At 32.1% G+C, this 22,461-nt stretch overlaps 1 protein-coding gene and 1 long non-coding RNA gene across 2 annotated transcripts; both read right to left on the bottom strand.

Moving 5' to 3' along the window:
* Positions 1-1,321: 1,321 nt before the first annotated feature.
* LOC141659446 (uncharacterized) lies at positions 1,322-5,659 on the bottom strand. Its single transcript, XM_074466310.1, has 4 exons — positions 5,410-5,659; positions 4,927-5,054; positions 2,994-3,098; positions 1,322-1,977 (listed from the first exon to the last, which is right to left on the bottom strand). Exons 1-4 carry the CDS (start codon positions 5,479-5,481, stop codon positions 1,551-1,553), a joined length of 732 nt encoding a protein of 243 aa, XP_074322411.1. The 5' UTR covers positions 5,482-5,659; the 3' UTR covers positions 1,322-1,550.
* Positions 5,660-20,520: 14,861 nt separating this feature from the next.
* LOC141723295 (uncharacterized) lies at positions 20,521-21,381 on the bottom strand. Its single transcript, XR_012576233.1, has 2 exons — positions 21,242-21,381; positions 20,521-21,097 (listed from the first exon to the last, which is right to left on the bottom strand). It is a non-coding gene; the product is annotated as an uncharacterized LOC141723295 (long non-coding RNA).
* Between the last annotated feature and the right edge of the window lie 1,080 nt (positions 21,382-22,461).

Below are 22,461 nucleotides of genomic sequence, written 5' to 3'. Positions count from 1 at the left end.
CAAACTAGATATAATCAGTTGGATTTGATCAGTATACGGGTCTAGGATAATTTTTTTTAAAATAAAACTAAATGTGGTATGTAAACTATTGAACAAGGATAAAACTTATCGTTTAAATTAAAAAATAATTATGTTTCGTAAACACATATAAGAAAAACAATATAATTATATATTTCAATTATTAGTATTTTTTTAAAAAATTAAATACCTCTAAATAAAAAAAATTAAATTATATCCTTATTATTATATCATTATATCCTTAATATATAATAAGTACCGCTAAAACAATCTCAATCGTTGATATGATATAATTAAAAATAAACGGTTAAGATTGCATCTTATTAGAATAAGTATATTCCTAATACAATCATCTATAGAAAATGATTACATTTGTTATAATAATATTCAAACATCAATTACGATATAATATCCTAACATAATCCTAAATAAAATATGATTAGAAATTTAACATTCATAGATATGAAATAATTACATTATTCTACTACTATTTAAACAGCAACATATGATCCAATGATACATTAGTGGATAGAATATGATTAGATATTGTACTATATATAGTTATAATTCAATTTCTCATTCGTATATTTCCCAGTATATGCATATTTGTTCCAAAAATATTACAACAAACTTTAAAAAATAAAAACAATATTACAACAACGTCAGAAATAACAATATATAAACAATTTAAAAAATAAAAATAACGTAAATTACACGGACTTATAAAAATAAATTTTAAAAATATATTAGAGGACTTAAAAAATATATTTTTTTTTAAAAAAAACTGTGCATTACTATAAAGTTGTATATTACAATACATGAATACAATTAATATGTAAATCATACAGGAGGGTCAATTACGAATCGTCTAATCTCCCATTATCCCCAAAATTAAAAATGAACACAATTAAAATGTAAATCATATAGGATTATCATCAATTACTAAGTCTAATCTCCCATTATCCCCAAAATTAAACATGAACATGTAGCAAATAGTGAAAAAATAAGTCTATAATGAAAAATAAAAAATAATAATTTTTTCCAAGGACCCCGAACTCGAGTTGAAATATTAGTGCCCAACTTGAACTCAACTCGTTCGTTAACAAGCTCGAGTTTGAACAACTGAAATTGATCGGTAAGGTAATTGAGTTTGATTCGACTCGTTATTAAAAAATTCAAATTCAAACTCGATAAGCACCTTAGAGCTTAGACCCTTTGCCTGTGAGTGAGAGTACATATCACCTTGACAATATCAAGGTGACTCACATGATGTAAGTAATCTACTATTTCTAGTGAACACAACTGAAACCTGAAACGAACTACTCTGTTATAGCATTTTAGTTAATTTGAAAATATCAAACTTGAGAGAGATACATGGTTTAACCTTCCAGACAAACCCATCCAATGGGTACAGGCAACAACTAACATGTCATTATTATTTCCTAAAAATGAAAGAAATAATGTACAGGAGCATCACTAGATGGTGCAGGCTAAATTCTTATTATATAATGTACAGGTGAAGGCAACAAGGATCACGTTCGTCCCAACCTTGCCAAGCGCTGCTGGTGTTTTGCAGCAGCTGCCTTGTCAGCAGCTTCACGCTTGAGAGCCCTTTTAGCTCGTCGACCCATGGCAGCTGAATCTTTCATAGCCTCTTTGTTCTTAGGCTCACGAGAAGATGAACCACCACCTGAATCCTGAACATTCGGTCGATACACTGGCCTTGCTTCTTGCCTTCCTCCTCTAACAAATCCATTATCTCCCCACCTCCGATTGCCAATACGCAGACTAGATGAATTTCCCAAGTAAACTTCATTCAGATCATCCTCCTCATCCTCATAGGCATAGTAATCATCTACATCATCTTCTACCTCATCCCGGCATTCCACAACCATAGGCACAAACCAAGATGCTCGCAGAAGAAGACACACACTTTCCTCTAACATGTAGTCATGAATACTGTACAAGTAAGTCATGAGAATAATGAACACAAGTGAATACATAATAAGTAGACATATTTACATTTCATTACTGCAAGGCTTTATAATATTTGACGGAAAGCTTATGTATATAATCACCGTACACTGGCTCATTTAGAGTTCTTAATTATTGATATTATTATATTGTGGGTTTCTGGTTAGGTCAATAGAAAAGATCGTATATACAGAACTCTGCTTCAAAGGCTTTATAAAACTAGCGATACTAGAGCTTCCAATTTGGATCCCAAATACTTAAGTGGTGATTGGAGGGACAATTCTGATAGAAGTATAACCAATCAAAATTTACATATAAGCATTTGGGATACGTTTTAGGATTTAACTGAATTCAGTGACCACATTGAAACTTAACCCGTACCTTTTAAGCCTCTTCCAAGTCAAAATAGCTACTGTAGTAGTTATTAATATATAATTTTTTGGGAATAGTCTGTCTATGGTTCCTAGTTTAGTACTTTCTCCTTTCCTATTTAAATGTCCTTTTGGACAAAGATTCAAAGATTCAGTCATATTGACTAGAATCTGACCTTAAAATTTTCTTATTAGGTAATAAATTTATATATATGTTAATCATTTCCAGGTCCTTAAAGTATCGACACATTGATATATATTTGTAAAATTGCAACAAAAATTTGCTCAAATTAAATAAGAACAAAAAACGTATACTCATTGTGGAGGATTCACATAATCAGATGCAACTAAAAGGATCATGATAGTAAGGATCAAGAAAAATTTTAAAAAAATTTCCCCGCCCCGCCCCCGAAAAATTCCCCGAATCCCTGACCCTAATGGGGCAGGGATCGGATCGGATCGGGATTGGCGGAGCGGGGTGGATGCCCATCCCTACATGATAGACATTTATTCTATAGCTTATTACCAAATTCAATCCCAATTCTTTTTCCTACATCAGACCAGTTTCATATGCTACACTAAAGTAAGAGAAATTGTGATCCATAAACATATATCTTTATAATAGAATACCTGCCATCAAGTGATCTGTGAAGATTGAGAAACTCGAATGGATGTTTACACTGCGGGCAGGTCGGATCGTCCTTGTACGTCGCCCAGCGAAGGATGCATGTCACACTATGACAACAGGACAAATATAAAACAAATCATTACAAAGGAAAACCACTTTAATAAGCAAAAAATATGATTCCGACCCTCCCAGAGACTATTGATTTCAAAAACAATACCGCTAATGCATCTACTAACAAAAACCCTTGTGGCAGTAGCATTACGTATAAAAAAAATTATTGCGCACTAGTGGTCAAGTGATCATTTGGATGCCACTTCACTAATATTTATAACTTATCCCTCAACTCATTTCGTAATAACAATCACTAACAGAAAAATAAATTAAAATATCAACTATTATGTTGCCTATTCAACAAGGAATCAAATGCTTGAAGTTTGACACTTGCGGGTTTTTGAATGCTAGATAAAATATTACATATGCATGCATTTACTCGCATATGCAAGATACTGGAGTTCCTAGTAATACTACATTCTGAAATAGAAGTCCGCGTGGTGACTTCTAGCAACAAACTCCACTTGTATATAGATATAACCAATTATATGAGAAGGTAGGGGATGTCGTTATACTCTTCACAAGACAAAAGACTACACACTTCCAACTTACTCTATATTCAACACAGAACATTTTACCGTTGCTAGGCTTTCCAGCAAACCCCGCCATGTTAAGTGTCGGTTAATAGCCTCATATTCTTCTCCAACTCACTATAATTCAAATTCATATCTTCTATCTGTTTGAGTGCCTTGGTACTACTCAAACAGATAATCTAACCAGGCGTCCATAAATACCAAGGCTGAATGCCTCAAAGACATATGCCAAAAAAACCTAAATCTTTTTCCAGACTCGTAATCACTAAATGAGTTTACTGAAGGCGCGGTTCTGTGATTTGAACTTAAATTTTCTTCCTTTTGTATTAGTTTTATCGTAACACTTTCCGGTGGGTTGTTATAAACATATATAGCCACTCAGGTTAACACCAAAAACTCCAAAGCAAAACTAAAAATGATGACAATGCAAGAAAATGATGAACTAAAAAGTAGACTGCCAAGACATTTTCATCTCACATGTACAATCCACAAATTTCATCACCAAATTTAGCCAGGAAAGCAAAAGCACAAAGCAAATCAATAGTACTCCATCATAATGCAAACACCCTTTGAATTTCAAAATAAATCGAACTCTAGTAGAAAATGTAGTAAAATAACTTGTTAAATCTGAATAAACAATAAAATAGTCGGTTTTCAACAAACTACTACATGCTACATTTTTTTGCAATGCATGTTTAACCACACATAAATTATACTCAAGCCTCTGTGAACACATTTATACATGTCCCCTTTCTAAAAAGATGCTTATTTTGAGGTGTTGGTAACTTGTTGACTTCAAAAAAATTCTTCCATAACATCACAAGAATTGCATCAAGGTGAGACCGGAAATGAGTCAAAAAGAGGGATTACTTATCCGTTTTGGGGCCTTAGTACTATATCTTACAAAACCAAAAACAAGTAACACGTAATAAAATAGCTAGCTCATACATTTTCTTTATACTTTTTCATAAACCCCCTCTACCTAAGTTTTTTTCCGTTTTCCTAGTAAATTAAACAAACTCAGATGTTAATGTGGACCATCTAATTTACCCTCACACAACTGCACAATTTCCCTTTTGGAATAAGTCTTACATAGCAAAACTAACCTCTCTTTAAGAGCTCAACATACATATACTACATGCTACAACATACGCTTTGTTATCCGAATCATCTAAACATACATCAGAATATAACATCGACAAACATATTTACGCATACACATTTCCTCCAAATGAATGACAAACACATATATAAACACAAATAAATAACAGATAAGGAGGTGGATACAAACCAGTAGGCATGCTCGCAACCTTTAACAAGGGCAGTTTCCTGCAACACAATCTGATTCAAACAAATTGCACACACCCCATGATGATCATTCTCCCCATTCACATTCACATTCACCCCTGACAACTTTTTCTGCAACAAACAAAAAAACAACACCAACCCAAGTCAAATCAAACCAAACCCATCAAGAAAACATACATACAAAACTAAAAAAATGAATCTTTTATGCAAATAAAAAACCACAACTCAAATCAAACCAAACCCATCAAGAAAACACACATACAAACCTAAAAAACTAATCTTTTTCTGCAAATTAAAAAAACCCAACTCAAATCAAACCAAACCCATCAAGAAAACACACATACAAACCTAAAAAACTAATCTTTTTCTGCAAATAAAAAAACCCAACTCAAATCAAACCAAACCCATCAAGAAAACACAATACAAATTCAAGAAAATCAAGAAAATGAAAGATAGGATTTTTAACCTCAACTTGAATTGACAAATCTTCAAAGGGGTGACCCATTTCTTGACCATGGATCTCAATCTCTGTAGACATGATGAGGAGAAGAGAGGAGGAGGAATGAACACAATCTAAAAAAACTAATAGCTTTCTATTACTATATAATTAAAAAAATGTTATAATATTATTAAATTTTTATATCTATCTATGTATGTATCATAATTGAAAAAAAGGATGAAGGGTTGAAGGAGAAAGATTCTACAAGAATAATTCTGATTCCCAGAAAAGGGGAAAATGAAGAAAAGGGAATTATGTGGACAACGTAATAAACATTATTTTATTAATTTTATTTACATGAAAAAACATTTGCATATTTTCGATATTTTTTAGTATGAGTTCCATTTTATTTGATGCCGTTCTGATTTATCCATACAGAAAAAAGAAAATAAATGAAGCTTTCCTTTCGGGGAAAAATCAAAATACATGATATTTGGGAATAAATGCCCAAAATACTGATCGGGGGAGTATTCGTCGAGAATACCCGTAAAATACGTATTTGAAAATTGTGTATTCGATTTTCTAAATCTTAATAAAGAATACAACATGCTTTTTAGTGTTTCATGCGTAGAGTTAAAAATTTAAACGTAAACATGCATGTGCGTATCTTTGTCAAAATTAAAATTTTAAAAGATAAATAGACATTTTCGGAATGTGTATTTCATGAGTATTTTGGCCGACACTCCAATTAAATCGGTATTTTGGACGGTTGAAAAGTGGTGTATTTTTGACATTTTTTCGCACATTTCATACAAATATATTAAATTAAGCACTTATTATAAAAATGACGGAATAGAATTATAAATTGGAATTCGTATAAATATGATCATTAAAAATTTATGTCAATTTAGTCATTATTATGTAATAATTTTAATACATATTTTTAAATTAATGATTAAATTGAGTAATTTTCAAAATCGGTAATTAATTGTTAGATATATTGGTGATGTCATGTATAATCTGATTTGTTTAGTTTCAGAACTTATTATCAGAATATCAGAACTTAACTGGAAATCAGAATTTACTGAAAACAGGAAGTTATCAGAACTTAAGGCGTCAGAACTTATATCAGGACTTAAGTGCGGATACACTTCAGGGATGAAAAACGGCTGATTTACAAGAGAGGATCTGGATTAAACAAGTAAAGATATGCATGAAGAATTGGACAGCTATAGGACTGCAGTAGATAATATCTGATTGATATATTTTAGGAAGAGATATATTTCATATCAATTAGAAGATATCTTGTAACTGTGTATTATATAAACACAGATTAGGGTTTACAGTATAAGTGTTATCATTCACGAGAATATTATTCATTGTAACCCTAGCAGCTCTTAGTGATATTATACATCACTGAGAGAGTAGATTAAAACTACTATAACGGAGTTTGATTTATTAAATAAACTTGGTTTCTACTTGTGTTCATAATCGAATTGATTGTAGATACTATACAACCCCCTTCTATAGTATCATTGAGGCCTATCAAGTTGTATTAGAGCCGATCTGTTAAGCTTGCAAACAGTTAAGATCCAAACAAACAATCAATCATGTCTGATCAAGCAAAAATACCAGACCCTCAAGAACCTGCAAAGGTTCAACCCATTCAAAATACCAGTAGATATGAAACCATCAGGGTCCCTATGCTCAAGGTGTCTGAGTACCCTGTATGGAGTGTGAAAATGGCCATGTTTCTGGAAGTTACAGATCCATAATATTTAGACAGAATTTATGATGGTCCACACAAGCCCACAAAGCTTTCTGTTGCAGTTGGGAATGAGCCACATAGGATGATTCCCAAAGAAAAGAGAGAATTCACCACTGAAGACATCTCTTCACTAGGCAAGGATGCAAAAGTAAGACATTTGCTTCATAGTGCACTTGACAATGTCATGTCAAACAGAGTGATTGGATGCAAGACTGCAAAAGAAATATGGGATGCATTGGAACTGAGATGTCAAGGAACCAATGCCATCTAAAAGAACAGGAAGACAATACTCACACAGGAGTATGAGCACTTTGACTCAAAATCTGATGAGTCACTAACTGATACATATGACAGATTCACAAAGCTGTTGAATGATCTGTCAGTAGTGGATAAGGAATATGATCTAGAAGATTCAAATCTGAAATTCCTACTAGCTCTTCTTGAAAAGTGGGATTTGAAAGCTACTACAATAAGAGACAACTATGAACTTGCTGATATGTCTCTTGATGACTCAAGACTCATGAACTTGAGATGGAGAAAAGAAAGAAGAGTCGTGGAGGGAAGTCTAAGACAGTTGCTTTAAAGGCTGAAGAAAATCCAATTGTCTCTAGGAAGGCAAAAGGAAAGGCTCTCATCATACAGTCTGATTCAGAGTCATCAGATTCTGATGATGATGATTCAGAACCTGAAAATTTATCTGAAGTGGATGTTGATGCAGAGATGATGCAACTGTGTGCTCTTATGGTGAAGGGTATCACAAAGATAGCCTACAAGAAATTCAGAAAGGGTAAGAAGTTTTCCAGGAAAGGTGGAAGTTCTGACAAGAAAGGGTTCAGAAAGACTGAAGGCAAAGGAGGAAAGTCTGACAGAGAAGACAATTCAAATGTCAAATGCTACAATTATGGTGAAAGAGACCACATCTCTCCTTATTGTAAGAAAGGAAACGGTGATAAAGGCCATGCACTTATCACAAAGAAGAAAAACTGGGCAGACACTTCAGAATCTGAAGAAGAGGTGAACTATGCCTTAATCGCAAATGCTGATAGCAGTTCTGATGCTGCTAAACTAGAGGTACCTCTATCAACTCTTGCTTTTGATACAGAAGATATTACTGAGTTGAGATTATTTCTGAAAAATATTTATATTAGCTATAGAGATCAGACTTTAGAGAATGAAAGATTAAAATTTGAAAATCTAAAGTACAAAAACAGAAATAACTATCTTGAAGAAGAGTTAGTCAATATGAACACTATTCAGACAAAGAGAGATAATGCTGTGTATGTTAAGAATGAATTACTTAAACAGAATGATTATCTAAAAACTGAATTAGAAAAAGAAAGAGAAATCATCAGGACTTGGACTAACTCAGGCAAAACAGCTCAGAATATTCTAAGTAGTGGAAACTGGAAAGAGGGGTTAGGATATAAAGATGGTAAAAGTGAGAAAGGGACTTCGCCAATTAAGCCAAAGGTAAATCCTGTTAAGTTTGTTGCAAAAACTGTTTTGTCTGATTCTGAAGAGATGAAAGACTCTAAAACAGAAGTCAAAGAAAAGTCAACTTCTGACAAATTAAAACAGGATAAACCACCTTTTGTAAACTTGGCTTAATGACAAAGAAGCAGCTTAAGTATAAAGGTAAAAGAGATTAAAAATGTGAACAAGGTAAAGAAAGCTAGGAAAAATAGGAATGGAAAGGAAGGTGTGAATAAAAGTAATAATTATATGCCTGTTCCTAAAGCTCCTAGAAAGAAATGCTATAATTGTGGAAACTCTAACCATCTTGCTTCTTTTTGCAGGAAAAATAAAGATATAAACTCTTTACCTCCTAAATCAGGAGTTAAGAGTCAGTCTGTTAGGTTTAAACCACAAAATTCTTGTTTTCATTGTGGAAGTTTATGGCATTCTATTTATAATTGTAAGGAATATCATAGTTTGTACTATGATTATTATGAAATAAAACCTTCTTTAAATAAAGTTAGTGTAATTCCTTCTAGTGTAAATTCTGATGCAAAGTCTGATATAAAGTCTGATAAAAAGCATGTTAGCATAAACTCTGAAACTAAATCCGCTGCAAATGCTAACAAACTTAACAAGGTCAAAGGATCCAAGCAAGTCTGGGTCCTTAAAACTAATCAATAGTGGTCTTTGTGATTGCAGGGCAACAGGAAAAACATCTTGGTTCTGGACAGTGGATGTTCAGGACATATGACTGGAAATAAAGCCCTGCTATCAGAATTTGTGGAGAAAGCTGGCCCAGGAGTTTCTTATGTAGATGTAAACATGGGAAAGACTCTAGGATATGACAATATAAATCTTGGGAATGTCATAATTGAAACAGTAGCTCTTGTCTCAGGACTTAAACACAATATGCTAAGTGTGAGTCAAATCTGTGACATAGGTTATCATGTGGATTTCTTTGAAGAACACTGTGAAGTTGTAAGTAATTCTACAGGCAAAGTGGTTCTGAAAGGTTACATATATGGTAACATATATGAAGCCAGACTTTCAACAAATTCTGATGATTCTGCAACCTGTCTGTTAAGCAGAGCATCAATTGAAGAAAGCTGAAATTGGCACAAGAGACTCTCTCATTTAAATTTTAACAACATAAATGAGCTAGTAAAGAAAGATCTTGTGAGAGGACATCCAAAATAAATATTTGCTCCTGATGGTCTTTGTGACTCATGTCAAAAGGCAAAATAAAGAAAATCTTCATTCAAGAGCAAAACTAAATCCTCATTTCTTGAGCCTTATCACTTACGGCATGTTGATCTATTTGGTCCAGTCAATGTCATGTCTATTGCAAAGAAGAAATATGCTATGGTTATAGTGGACGAGTTCACAAGATACACTTGGGTGTATTTCTTGCACAAGAAGAATGAAACTGCATCTACTCTAACTGATCATGTCAGACAACTGGATAAGTTAGTCAAAGATTCTGTTAAAATAATAAGAAGTGATAATGGCACTGAGTTTAAGAATTCAATCATGGAAGAGTTCTGCAAAGAGCATGAAATAAAGCAGGAATTTTCTGTACCTGGAACTCCACAGCAGAATGGAGTTGTAGAAAGAAAGAACATGACTCTTATTGAAGCTGCAAGAACTATGCTTGATGAAGCAAAGCTACCAACCTATTTTTGGGCTGAAGCTGTGCAGACTGCTTGTTTTACACAGAATGTTACACTCATAAACAAGCATGGAAAAACACCATATGAGATGGTGAAGAAAAAGAAGCCAAATCTGAAATACTTTCATGTATTTGGATGCAAGTGTTTTGTTCTTAAGATTCATCCTGAACAGCTGTCAAAATTTGATCTAAAAGCTGATGAAGGAATTTTTGTTGGATATCCACTTTCCACAAAAGCCTTCAGAGTCTACAATTTAAGAACAAGGGTTGTCATGGAATCTATCAATGTATCTTTTGATGATAAAAAGATTACTGGACTTGAAGATTTCAATGATCATGATCAGCTGAGATTTGAAAATGAAGATGTTAATTCTGATTCTGTAAATTCTGATGACCTAAATCCTGATCCTGTAAGTTCTGACGGGTTAAATTATGATATCATTGAAACTGTGGTAACTGCTCCAAATGAAAATGCACATGTTCAGGGGGAGCAAGCTGATGATCATACCACACCTCAAGACTCTCAAGAAGCATCAGAACCAGTCACTAGCTCTTCAAGTTCTGATTCATCAAGTTCCGATGAGCCAAATTATGATAATTTTGGAAACTCTAATTCTTCAATTCCTGAAGGATCCAACTCAAATTCTGGAATCTCAGAGAGCATAACTTCAGGGGGAGCATCAGAAAATGCTGACATTTTCACTAAACCTTTGGATGAAGCTACTTTCACTAGACTTTTAGGTGAAATTGGAATGTTAAATTCTTCATCCTAAGGCAAGAACTCAACTAGTATGTTACAGCAGAGTAATCTCCAGTAAATCAAAATTAATTTGATTTAATTGGAAATTAACTGAAATGTGAATAATAAATATTTCAGAAATCTCTGCATATTTATTTTTCAAATTAAAATTAACTTGGAATTTTTCAAATTCTAAGTAAACTGCTTAATTGTTAATTTACATCTTTAATATGTAAAATTAACACAAGGCAAAACTGCAATAATCAAAAGTATATAGAGAACTGAGTTCTCGATAAGTCTAAGTGACTTCTCGACAAGTCATTTTAGGACTTCTCGAGTGAGTTCTCGACAAGTCAATTTACTGACTTCTCGATAGGCTTAAAAATGACTTATCGATAAGTCCTTGTAGAGTTCTCTAGTAGTTTTAATTCACAGAGTTCTCTACAAGTACAATTTTTGACTTATCAATAACTTAGAACTGAAATAATTTAATTTAATAAATTATTTTGGTAAAATACTTTTGGAAAATTTATTCTAATTAATTATTGAATTTATTCAAATAAAAGTTGGAATTAATTCAGTCTATTTTTGGACAAACTGGGTATTTATTTGACATCTCGATAAGTCAATTTTTAGTTCTCTATAAGAGTAATTTAAAAGGACTTCTCGATATCTATTTCATTTTTTAAAATGACTTCTCTATAGACAAACTCCAAACGTCTATTTTTGAGTTCTCGACAAGTCATTTACTTTTACTATAAATACCCAGACTTCTCGATACATATTTTAACTTGAAATTTTCAAAATTCCAAGTAAACTATATATTTATTAATTCATATCCTAAATATATGAAGTTAATAAATAACAGATCAAAAGAAGCAAAAAGTATGAAAAACTGAATTCTTGGTAAGTATAACTGACTTCTCGATAAGCCATTTTGTGACTTCTTGATTAAGTTCTCGATAAGTCAATTTTTGGACTTCTCAAATGAACTTCTCGAGCAGTCATCATGACTTCTCGAATGAGTTCTCGAGTAAGCCAATAATGGACTTCTCAAATGAACTTCTCGAAGAGACAACTGATGACTTCTCGATAAGTCACTATAGAGTTCTCGAATGAGTAGTTTGAATTCTCTATAAGCTCTATTTATACTTATCTATTTAACTGGAATAATTTAATTCATAAATTATGTTCAGCAAAATACTTTTGACATAAAATTTGTTCTAATTTTTTATTGATTAAAATTCAGAATTTATCAGTCCTATTTGGACAAACTGAGTATTAATAAGACATTTCGATCGACTTATTTTACTTCTCTAATCAAGAACTTGTAATAACTTCTCGAATATGCGAATATTGTTCGAAATGACTTCTCGAATAAATCCCAATGCATATTTCAGATTTGTCATTAAGTCATTTACTTTTTCTATAAATACTAAGACTTATTGACACATTTACGTGCTTACGTGCATATTTTTGATTAAATGTGGAACATGTTAGTCTAATGTAAGTAGACTAGTATATTATATGTTATGTTTTGAGAATACTGATAATGGTTGAATTTATTTGACTATGTGCTAATTATGTGTTTTGAATTTATTCAAAATAAATCTTTCTCGGTATTTGATTTAATTAGTGAGCTAGTGGAATATCTTTTGGTGCTAGGAAGGGTTACTTTTTGTGTAAGTGTTCTTGTGTACTTGCATGGGGAATAGTTAATCTCTAAAGTTAAGTCACTTTTAACTGCCTAGATACGCGTAAAGTGTGTTTGTGTGATTAAAACACTTGTTAACCGGGCAACTCAAGTGTCTTTTCGGTTTCTTTTCTCCTTATATAAATTCAAATCCTTCTCTATTCAATATTCATCACTACTTTTTCTCTCATCAAACATCCTAACTCCAAACCCTCATATTGTTCAAATCTCTCAAATGGCTGCTCTTGTATTCTTCAAGATAAACAATGGCGTCTATCAACCAGCCATTCATTTGGCTAATAACAGGGTCTACTATGACCCTGTTGGGCTTCGTGTCCGCATTAGAGGGATAGTCTGCATTCCTTCTGATGTTCCCATTAAAGTTTTTGAAGAACTTTCTTGGGATGATCAAATAATTTTTTTGTTTTTCGAGGGTGAAGTCTCGCTCGAACAGGAGAGACGTGACATAGAGGCTGAGCAGGAACGCCTTGCTGCTCTGGAGCTGTAAGAGAGAATCATTTCTCTTGCACGCTCCATGTCTGGAGCGTACCAACGCAGGGCGGGGAGGATTGAAGTAGAGAAGAAGCAGAAACTAGAGTAGTTAGGATTAGGGTTTAATTGTTGGAATCTAAATCATCCTGTACTCTGTTTCTATATTAATGAAAATCTTTCATCTTCTCTATTTCAAAGCTGTTTGTGCCTTGTTTCCTATGTGTTTATAATTTAACTGATTATCATCTTTCGTGTAATACTACATGCAACTGAAAATCTTACACTGCATATGTCAAACTAAACATCATAAAGTTATATATGTTCAATACAGTACATGTTAAACACAATTTCTTCAAGACAATAACAGCAAACTCAGACAAATCACTCGAAGCAGGGATAACACATTTGGTTTCAATTAATGCATCAGACATATCAATGGATAAGTAAAGTTGGATGTTACACAAAATAATTCTTGATTTTGGTTTAAATTCCTTAACTTTTGTATCTAAACATCTTTGAAAATCAATTTTTTGCAAAATTCTCTGAATTTTCCTATAATTGCAAAAAACTTGTTAATTACAAGTTTTTTGAGATCTATGGATTACTCAACATGCATTTGTGCAAAGCTGCAGATAATACATCTTTCACAACCAAACTGCAGTTTACCCAAGCACAGCAACACAAACACAAACTCAAACACAAACCCACTCAGGTGACTCTTGAAAGGAACCTGTTTTACAAATGGATAGAAACCTCACAAAATGTTCTTCCTTTGTTTTGTTCTTTGAGAAGAGAAGGATGTAATAAGCTAAGATCTTCATGCTTATCTAAAACCTACAGAATTCATGAAGGGGATACTTGTGCTTACTAAAACAGAACCGCTACATGACTAGAACAACCCTTCTTGTCCAAGATGCTTACAACGGCTATTCTGATTCATCTCCAAAGAGAGTACCAGAACTTCATCTAATATTGGTCTTCACAGAAGCTCATCAACCTTGCTATGTTAGACTTAAGGAAGATTTGCTAAGGAAAACTATCAGAAGTTCCTACAACAGCAAAGCTAAAAGAGAGTAAAAGAGATTACTCTTGGACATGCAGATGAGACTATCAAAAGATTTTCACTTCCTAGATTATGCACACAAGAACCTATGTCTTAATGGGGCATAGCAGCACCATCATTTCCTGATTCATGTTCCACAAGAACCTATACTTCACATAGTATAGAAGACAAGGAAGAATCTCTTGATAAACATGACACAACTGTACAACAAATAGTGTTAACAGAAGCTCAGAATTCAGACAGTGGAGTAGAGTACACAAGAACCTGGATGTCAAAGTAATACAACAACTCTTGAATCTCCAGACACACAAGATCCATTACCTCAAAATGGTGATGAAGGCAGAATCACTGAGAACACTGTGAGAACAGTTGAAACTGATGAAAGATGCAGCTGCATATTAATATTAAATCAATCAACTGATTCTTCAGAATCCCACAAGGTATGAAATGCATACTCACTCTTCTGATGAAATGAGTATGATTAGACCTATATGGATCACCCTTAATCATATGATCACAGACAACTCTTCTCAACCATCTCTTATTTCTGTAGGTCAAACAACATTTGATCCTTTCATGTGAGGATGAGAGAAAAGATTGAGAGAAAAATAGAAAATAATAGAGGCAAGATCCTTCCTGGAAAAAGGAGAGGTAGATGAGTGTCTGAATTTAGTAATCCTTATGAGGAAACTCTGACTCTTAAAAGTCATGAGACTAGTGCAGTGAGAAGTAGTGAGACTACTTATTAAAAGAACAGAGAGTTTTGGACTTTTATTACTGAAAGACTTTTTCTGCAGGTCTAAGTAAAGTCTCCTATTCTACCTGTTGAATTCATCACTACAGAAATCACTGAAGCTTGAAGCTGTAGATATTGTTCTAAATGGACAATGACAAAAGCTTGAATAACGTGCATCTAGCTGAATCTTTCCACCTAGAGATCATGTCAAAAAGGGGGAGAATATATCTAAATGCAAAAAAATTGTTGGATGTTGCCAGACAATAATACTCTCTTCTTGATAGGGGGAGAGAAGAGTAAATCTAAATGCACTGGTGGTACAAACTTTACAAGGGAAAATCGAGTAAATCTCCATGCAATGTTGATGCAGATAATATTAAAGACATGTATAGAAGTAAAGTTTGTTATACTCGCAGAAGAAGACAAAATGGGGAGATTGACTTCTGCATTTATTTAGAGTTTTGACATCATCAATCAAAACTTGTGCATAATTTCATAATGCACAAGTTGGGGGAGATTGTAATATATAAGTGATGATGTCAAAGATTACTGAAGGTGACAACATCATTAGTGTTCCTGATCAAAGTGTGAAGCAAGGCTAAATGGACATCTGATCTAAGGAGAATAATGAACTGTTATATTTCATAATCTGTTAATCTTGGGGTTAGTCTTGTTAACAGGCATGAATTTGTGTTAAGCAATCTTCTCACAAATTGGGGGAAATTATTGTATAAGACATACATGTACCTTAACAATACTAAGACAATTTGTCAACCCTAAGTAAGTTGTATTGTTGTCTAAATTTGTATTTTGTACTTGTAACACTTATAATCTGTAAAAATGTCAAAGGAGCAGACTGGAGTTTTTTTCCTGAAATAGTATCAAGCCTAAGGATTCTATCTGGAAGAAGATCAAGGTGAGCATGCCTCAGAAGAATTTTGAAGAAGTTTGGAGTTGAATAAATCTGTTTGGTTAAAAATACTTTAAGTCAAGATCTCTACAAGTCACAGATTTAGTGCTATAGAGAAGTTATTCGAGAACTCCAAATGACTTATCGAGAAGTCAGGAAAGTTACTAGAGAACTCAGAGAGATATCGATAAGTCAATAAGACATGAAGGTTGGAGATATCGAGAAGTCATTTCTCCACTAGAGAACTCAGAGTTATCGACAAATCTACATTTATTAGAGAACTCTGAGTTATCGATAAGTCAAAGTTTACTAGAGAACTCAGAGATATCGATAAGTCAAAATTCACTAGAGAACTCTAAGTTGTCGACAAGTCAAAGTGAAGACATGATGCTGAGAGATCTCGACAAGCCAAAGTTTCATTCGAGAACTCAGAGACCTCTATAAGTCAAATTCACTAGAGCATTAGAGATCTCGATTAGTCATTATACTTATCGAGATGTCAAGATCTCCAATAAGATCTCTATATGCCTAATTGGAGATCTCGAGTGAAATTCTCAAAGTACAAAATCACAGACCAGTTCAATATTCAAGATAAATAATCAACAAACAATCCAACCAGCTGGATTGACAAGTCTACACAAAGCAGCTTGAAGAATGTGCAAGATCAATGGTGAAGATTAACTGATAGAGGAAGATCAAGAAAATCATAGGGTGCTAAAGATATGCTAATCAGGAAATGGAAGAGTTACTTTTCTGTAAATAGAAATGACAAGTAACAGTTTAAAAAAGCTAATAGCATGTCTTATTGTATATTGTGTAAACCAGCAGTTAATTGAATTATAAAGTTAACGCTGGTCCTTCAGTCAGAAGTAATAATTTAGAAAGAAATCTAGTAACTCTCTCAAGAAGAAGCTAAGCTCTTTAAACAAAGAGCCTAGAAATTTTGTAGCAAAATATTCTTGATTTTTAATATAAAAATTAAGTGAGTTTTAAAAAGATTGTGTTCTTGTTTATTGCATGTTTATTTACTGCATTAACACATCGTCTCTACAAGATTAAATTTACTTTGTTCAACCAAAAATATTCAAGAAAAGCTCAAAACAGTAAAACACATTCACCCCCCCCCTTGTGTGTTATTCATTACCTAACAATGTACATCCCACATGCTTCAAGATTATTCCACAATCTAACTATACATTATTATTCTAGAATATACATATTTATATAGGAAATCTCTAAAAAGCTCCCAAGCCTTGAAGGTTCCACCAAGCTCCACCGAGTTCCGCCATCTTCTAGATTCTTCTTGAATCTTCAAGTGCCTTCTAAAGATTTCAAAAATATTCTGTTATATTCTAGAGTTAGGCGCGCCCGATGCTCCAGTGACATGTTGTCCGAAGCGCGGTTTACTCCTTTCTCGCCGACGATATGACCCATTTCCTTTATTGACCCGATGAAATACCCATGATGATTTTATGCTATAATAGTATAATTTGCTTTAGTCAGGATGATGAATATCTGCCTAGCTTTGGTAGATTTCCCCCAACGCGTGTGTATCATTTTGTCTTATTTCAAGGTCATTGTACCCATGAACGAGTTATCTCTATATAGGTTTTGAAAAAAGTACCATGAATAACATATATACAAAAGCAATACCGTGTATTACATAAAGCCAAGTACCTTATCAACTAAAGTACAATATCAACTAACCGACTATGAAATTTTTAAATATTTTGACTTGCAATGCACGACTTTTTGATTTAAAAAATGTCTATTAATTTGAAATATTTTAAAAAAATCAAATTTAAATTTCAAACAAATAGAAAAATTACCGAGTTTTGTTTGATTTTATTTCGGCTCTATCTTAAGTTCTACAAATGAAATGGGTCATATCTTCGGCGAGGAAGGAGTAAAATCAGATTTTGACGATTTTACAGCTCACAAAAAACTCACGAAGTAATATTTAATGTTCTGATGGTTTAAAAATTTTGTCCAACGAACGTTATCCAGAAATTGAAGAAAAAAACTTATAGATTTTGCATTATTATTCTATTTAGTTTAGGATGACTACTTATTTTTGGTTTAAATCATTGAAAAGGTAGGATACTCTATTCTATTTAGAATACCGACTCATCATTGGTTATAGTATATTTTTTTAGTTTATATCCAACGGCTATGATAAATTTCTTTAAAAATCTAACGGTCCTTATCATTATCCAGAAATTGAAGAAAAAAAGATAATTATGAATTTCACATTATTATTCTTTTCAGTTTAGGATGCCTACTTCTTTTTGGTTTAAATTATTTAAAATGTAGGATATTTTGTTCAATTTAGAATAATTACTTATAGTTGGTTATAGGATATTTCTTTATTTTAAATCCAGTGGTTATGATCAATTTCTTTAAAGATCTAACGGTCTTTATTAAATTTGTAGTATATGGACCGTAACTACCAAAAATTTGGATAAGATCCCGCTTATGCAAGTTACATAATAATGATATAATGTATTCAATATGTTTTGAATCTTTTTCGATGGTAGAATGCAAGGACATTGTCATGCATGATGAAGGTTCGAATCATTCATACAACATTAATTTTCTTGACAAATTACATGCATGCAAGATATTTGTGGCCCATACCTTTGCGCATAGGGGAAATGCATGAAGTACAGCTATATGCCTGGTGCAAATGCATGTGTTTAATTGCGCATGGTCCCACAATAATAAAAGTGCGTAATCTGTGTAATGTGTGATCTTATACCTGTCATTAAAAATTGTTTATTCACATCATTGTGGAATATTACAAGCACTCCTTCTTATCGGGTCGACTTCCTCATCGAGCTCACAAACACATATATGGAATTCGGGCAGTGTTATTGTAGTTCCGGCCGGGTAGAGCTCTAATACCATTTTATAATATTCAATCGCACAACCGAATGCATACTGAACCAAACAAGCCACCACATATTAATATGAAAAAGTTAGTGATTTAGTGCATATTAGTTTTGAGTTGTATCTATAAAGGCCTCAAATACTCCTATTCTTATTAATGTGGGATCTTACAACATGTCTTTAATCTTGGAGAGGAACAGAGATGAGTGACAATCAATTATAATTTTAGTAATAAAGTGAACGCATATACTATTGAGAGATGTCATAAGATTTTTATTTCATCTCTAAATCTTCTGTGCATTTGTGTTCAAATTTGTTCCCTTTGCGCGGTTAAAATTCGATACTTGCAGATTTATCACGGCATATTTGAATAATTGATCATAACTACGATTTTATACAATATACATCTATAAACCAAGATATAAGAAATCTTACAGATCTATAATACCATATATAAAAAAAGCTCTCTGAAGTAGAGTAAATAAAATTTAATATACAGGTAGAAAATGTGTCAGTTCAAATTTTTTTAAAATAAGTGACTGATGACTTCAAATGAATAAGTGACTTAAAAGTGATAAGTTGAAAATACTTATAAGTTATATAAATGTTTTTAGAGTTGTACTTATAAGTCACAATTTTTTTTATCAAAATGAACTATAAATAAATAAATTTTTAAATATAAATTATCATATTTCATGAATTTAAATTAGTATTAACATTTAAAACATACATTTTAAAACTAAAGTTAGTAAAAAAACATAAAATTAAAATAAGTTTAGTAAATACACGTCGTTACCAACATTCAACTTATCAGGTTATGAGTTATAAATTCGACTTATAAGTTGGGTCGACAAACACTCATCGATAAATTATTGCGGGCTTATAAACTATAAGTAACTTATAAGTTGGGAAACAAACAAGTCTATTAAAATCCATTAACAACCATTAATAGATTGCTAAAAATCACTTGTTGTTACCACTATTTTGGAAACATATAAACGAATATTATACAAATATATGTTCAAGAATATAGTGGGTGAATCTAGTCTAATGTACGACTAACTACCAAGTAGTTGAGATTTGTAATCTGAAGTTTTTAATATAATGTGTCATGTATGTGTATGTGTGAAATAAATGCGTTATAGAAATTGTAGTATAAAATTTATATATCGTTTCTTTGACACATGATGATCCAAAACTAAATAAAGTTTGATAACTGATAACAAACTTAAAATGCTACATCTTTGATAATTTTGAGCCATATTTATTTTCATATATGGTCATAATAAATTAAACTCTTATACAAATAATTCCTAAAAAAATAATTTTTATTCAAATTGTGGGTGAAGAATATTTAGCCTCATAATAAGTTGGTACATTTTATGTGATGTGATTATATGTGGTAATTTATTTATCTTAATGTATAAGAATATCATTTTAGGGTTTAATTCACTGAATTACTCTTAAATAAAGTACTAACGAGAGTACTATATGCCCTACATCATAAATTATTTATATATTTAAACTTAAACATATTGTCGAACATTGTAAGACATAAACTACTTTAACAGTAGTCAATGTAAAAGTATTTAATTAAATTTTTGCCATTAATTCAAGTCGATAACGTTTTTATCTTAACTTATGTTGTCATCTTTATATTGAATTTATGATATGCGAAATCAATAAAAGTAATCATAATTTCACATTGTCAACCATATAAGTTCCTCAATAACTTTACTTATTCAAAAATTATTTAGAAATCATAAAATTACATGACCGGTATTAAATCTTACAATACTTCGGTCTCTAAGATCCATAATTTTGGCATCAATAATTTCATTTGTATCTTTAATGTCCATGTTGAACATTTCTGGCACCATACTTTTGAAAGTGATCGTAACTATTGGATATGAAGACTGGCGGTGCAGTATTGAATACTTTATTGAAATAATTTCGGTTTTGTGCTGGAAACATCTTTGGTGAAATGTCAAACTTTTTTTGGATATGCTTTTGGGTCTGGGTTTCTAAAATTTGTGGTGAAATATCAAAATCTTTTTTTATCTGATTTTTGGTTTGGGTTTCTAAAATTTGGGTTGAAATGTCAAAATCTCTTTGGATATGATTTTGGGTGTGAGTTTTTTGGATATGTGACGTAAATTCAAATTGTTTAGGGGAATGAGATTGAGATGTTGGATTTTGCGGATATAAATCTTTAATTTCCTTGGACATCGGCTTTCCATTCATCTCCCATATCCAGTAGTCTTGAGGTTCTTTTCTTGCAGAAGCAAGGCCTAGAAACTAATCCATCAAACAAGAAAGAACAAAACAAATTCTATATCATTAGTTATCCAAAAAATGAAATTTATAATTTATAATGAAATAAATATACATGAGATGAATGTAAACATATAAAGTATAACCTCCCAGACTTAAAATACTTACTGCAAAAAGCATAATTAAAACATAAAAAAATACGGGGAACTTCATTCTTCTATACCGAACTCCTAAGGATGATGTATAAGATTTTATTGTGCTCAACTCTACAACTCTTGGCTAGTTTTATAGGGAAGAAGTAATTTAATGCTACTTTTCAAGCAATACTGGAAATAGAACAAACTGTAATGCTACTTACCAACTCCCACACTAAGAAATAATTAATATCATCTAACACATGTTTTCATTTAATGTTTTACTCTCATAAGTACACAATCTTTTTTCTTCATGATAATAGTCTTACTTAATACTCTCTCTGTTTTTTACATGACGCTTTAACTTTTGCACACATTTCGGTATATTTTAACCGGGTAGTTAAAACAAAATTTGTAAAAAAAAATTAGGAACAAAAATAGACAATAAATATTTTAATTCACAAAAAGAAAATTTTAATTTTTTTTATTTCTAACTAGCCGGTCAAAACACATTGAAATATGTGCAAAAGTAAAATCGTCATATAGAAAAACAGAGGGAGTTTTACTTTCCAACATCCACACCAAACCAAAATAAATGATGTAGAACCGTTTTCTTGAGAAAACACTTAAAATAGTATATGACACCATAACTAAATTACTCTTCCACATGATTCAAGTTATAATTTTTAACACAATTCAAATCAAATATGTTGAAAACTATGTTATAAGACAAAATTATCGGTAATAAGTAATTTAATGCTACTTTCCAACCAATACTGGAAAGAGAACAATCTGTAATGCTACTTACCAACTCCCAAGCCAAGATATAATTGATATCATCTAACACATGTTATCATATAATGTATTATTCTCATAATTACACAATCTTTTTCTTTTTGATAATAGTCTTATTTTACCCCCTCCATTTTTTTATATGATGCTTTAACTTTTGCGCACATTTTAATGTATTTTGACCTGTTAGTTAGAAATATTATTTGTAAAAAAAAACTGGGAACAAAAATAGACAACAAATATTTTAATTCACAAAATAAAAATTTCAAAAATTTTATCTCTAACCAGCCAGTCAAAACACATTGAAATGTGTGCAAAAATCAAAGCCTCATATAAAAAAATAGAGGGGGTCCAACTTCCACACCAAACCAAAATAAATGATATAGAACCATTTTCTTAAAAAATATAAAATAGTATATGACACCATAACTACATTACTCTACCATACGATTCAAGTTATAA

This window comes from Apium graveolens, chromosome 5, assembly GCF_009905375.1.
Source record: "Apium graveolens cultivar Ventura chromosome 5, ASM990537v1, whole genome shotgun sequence".
Lineage (NCBI taxonomy): Eukaryota > Viridiplantae > Streptophyta > Magnoliopsida > Apiales > Apiaceae > Apium > Apium graveolens.
Note: the sequence above shows the minus strand (reverse complement) of the source record. Positions and strands in the feature narration are given on the sequence as shown.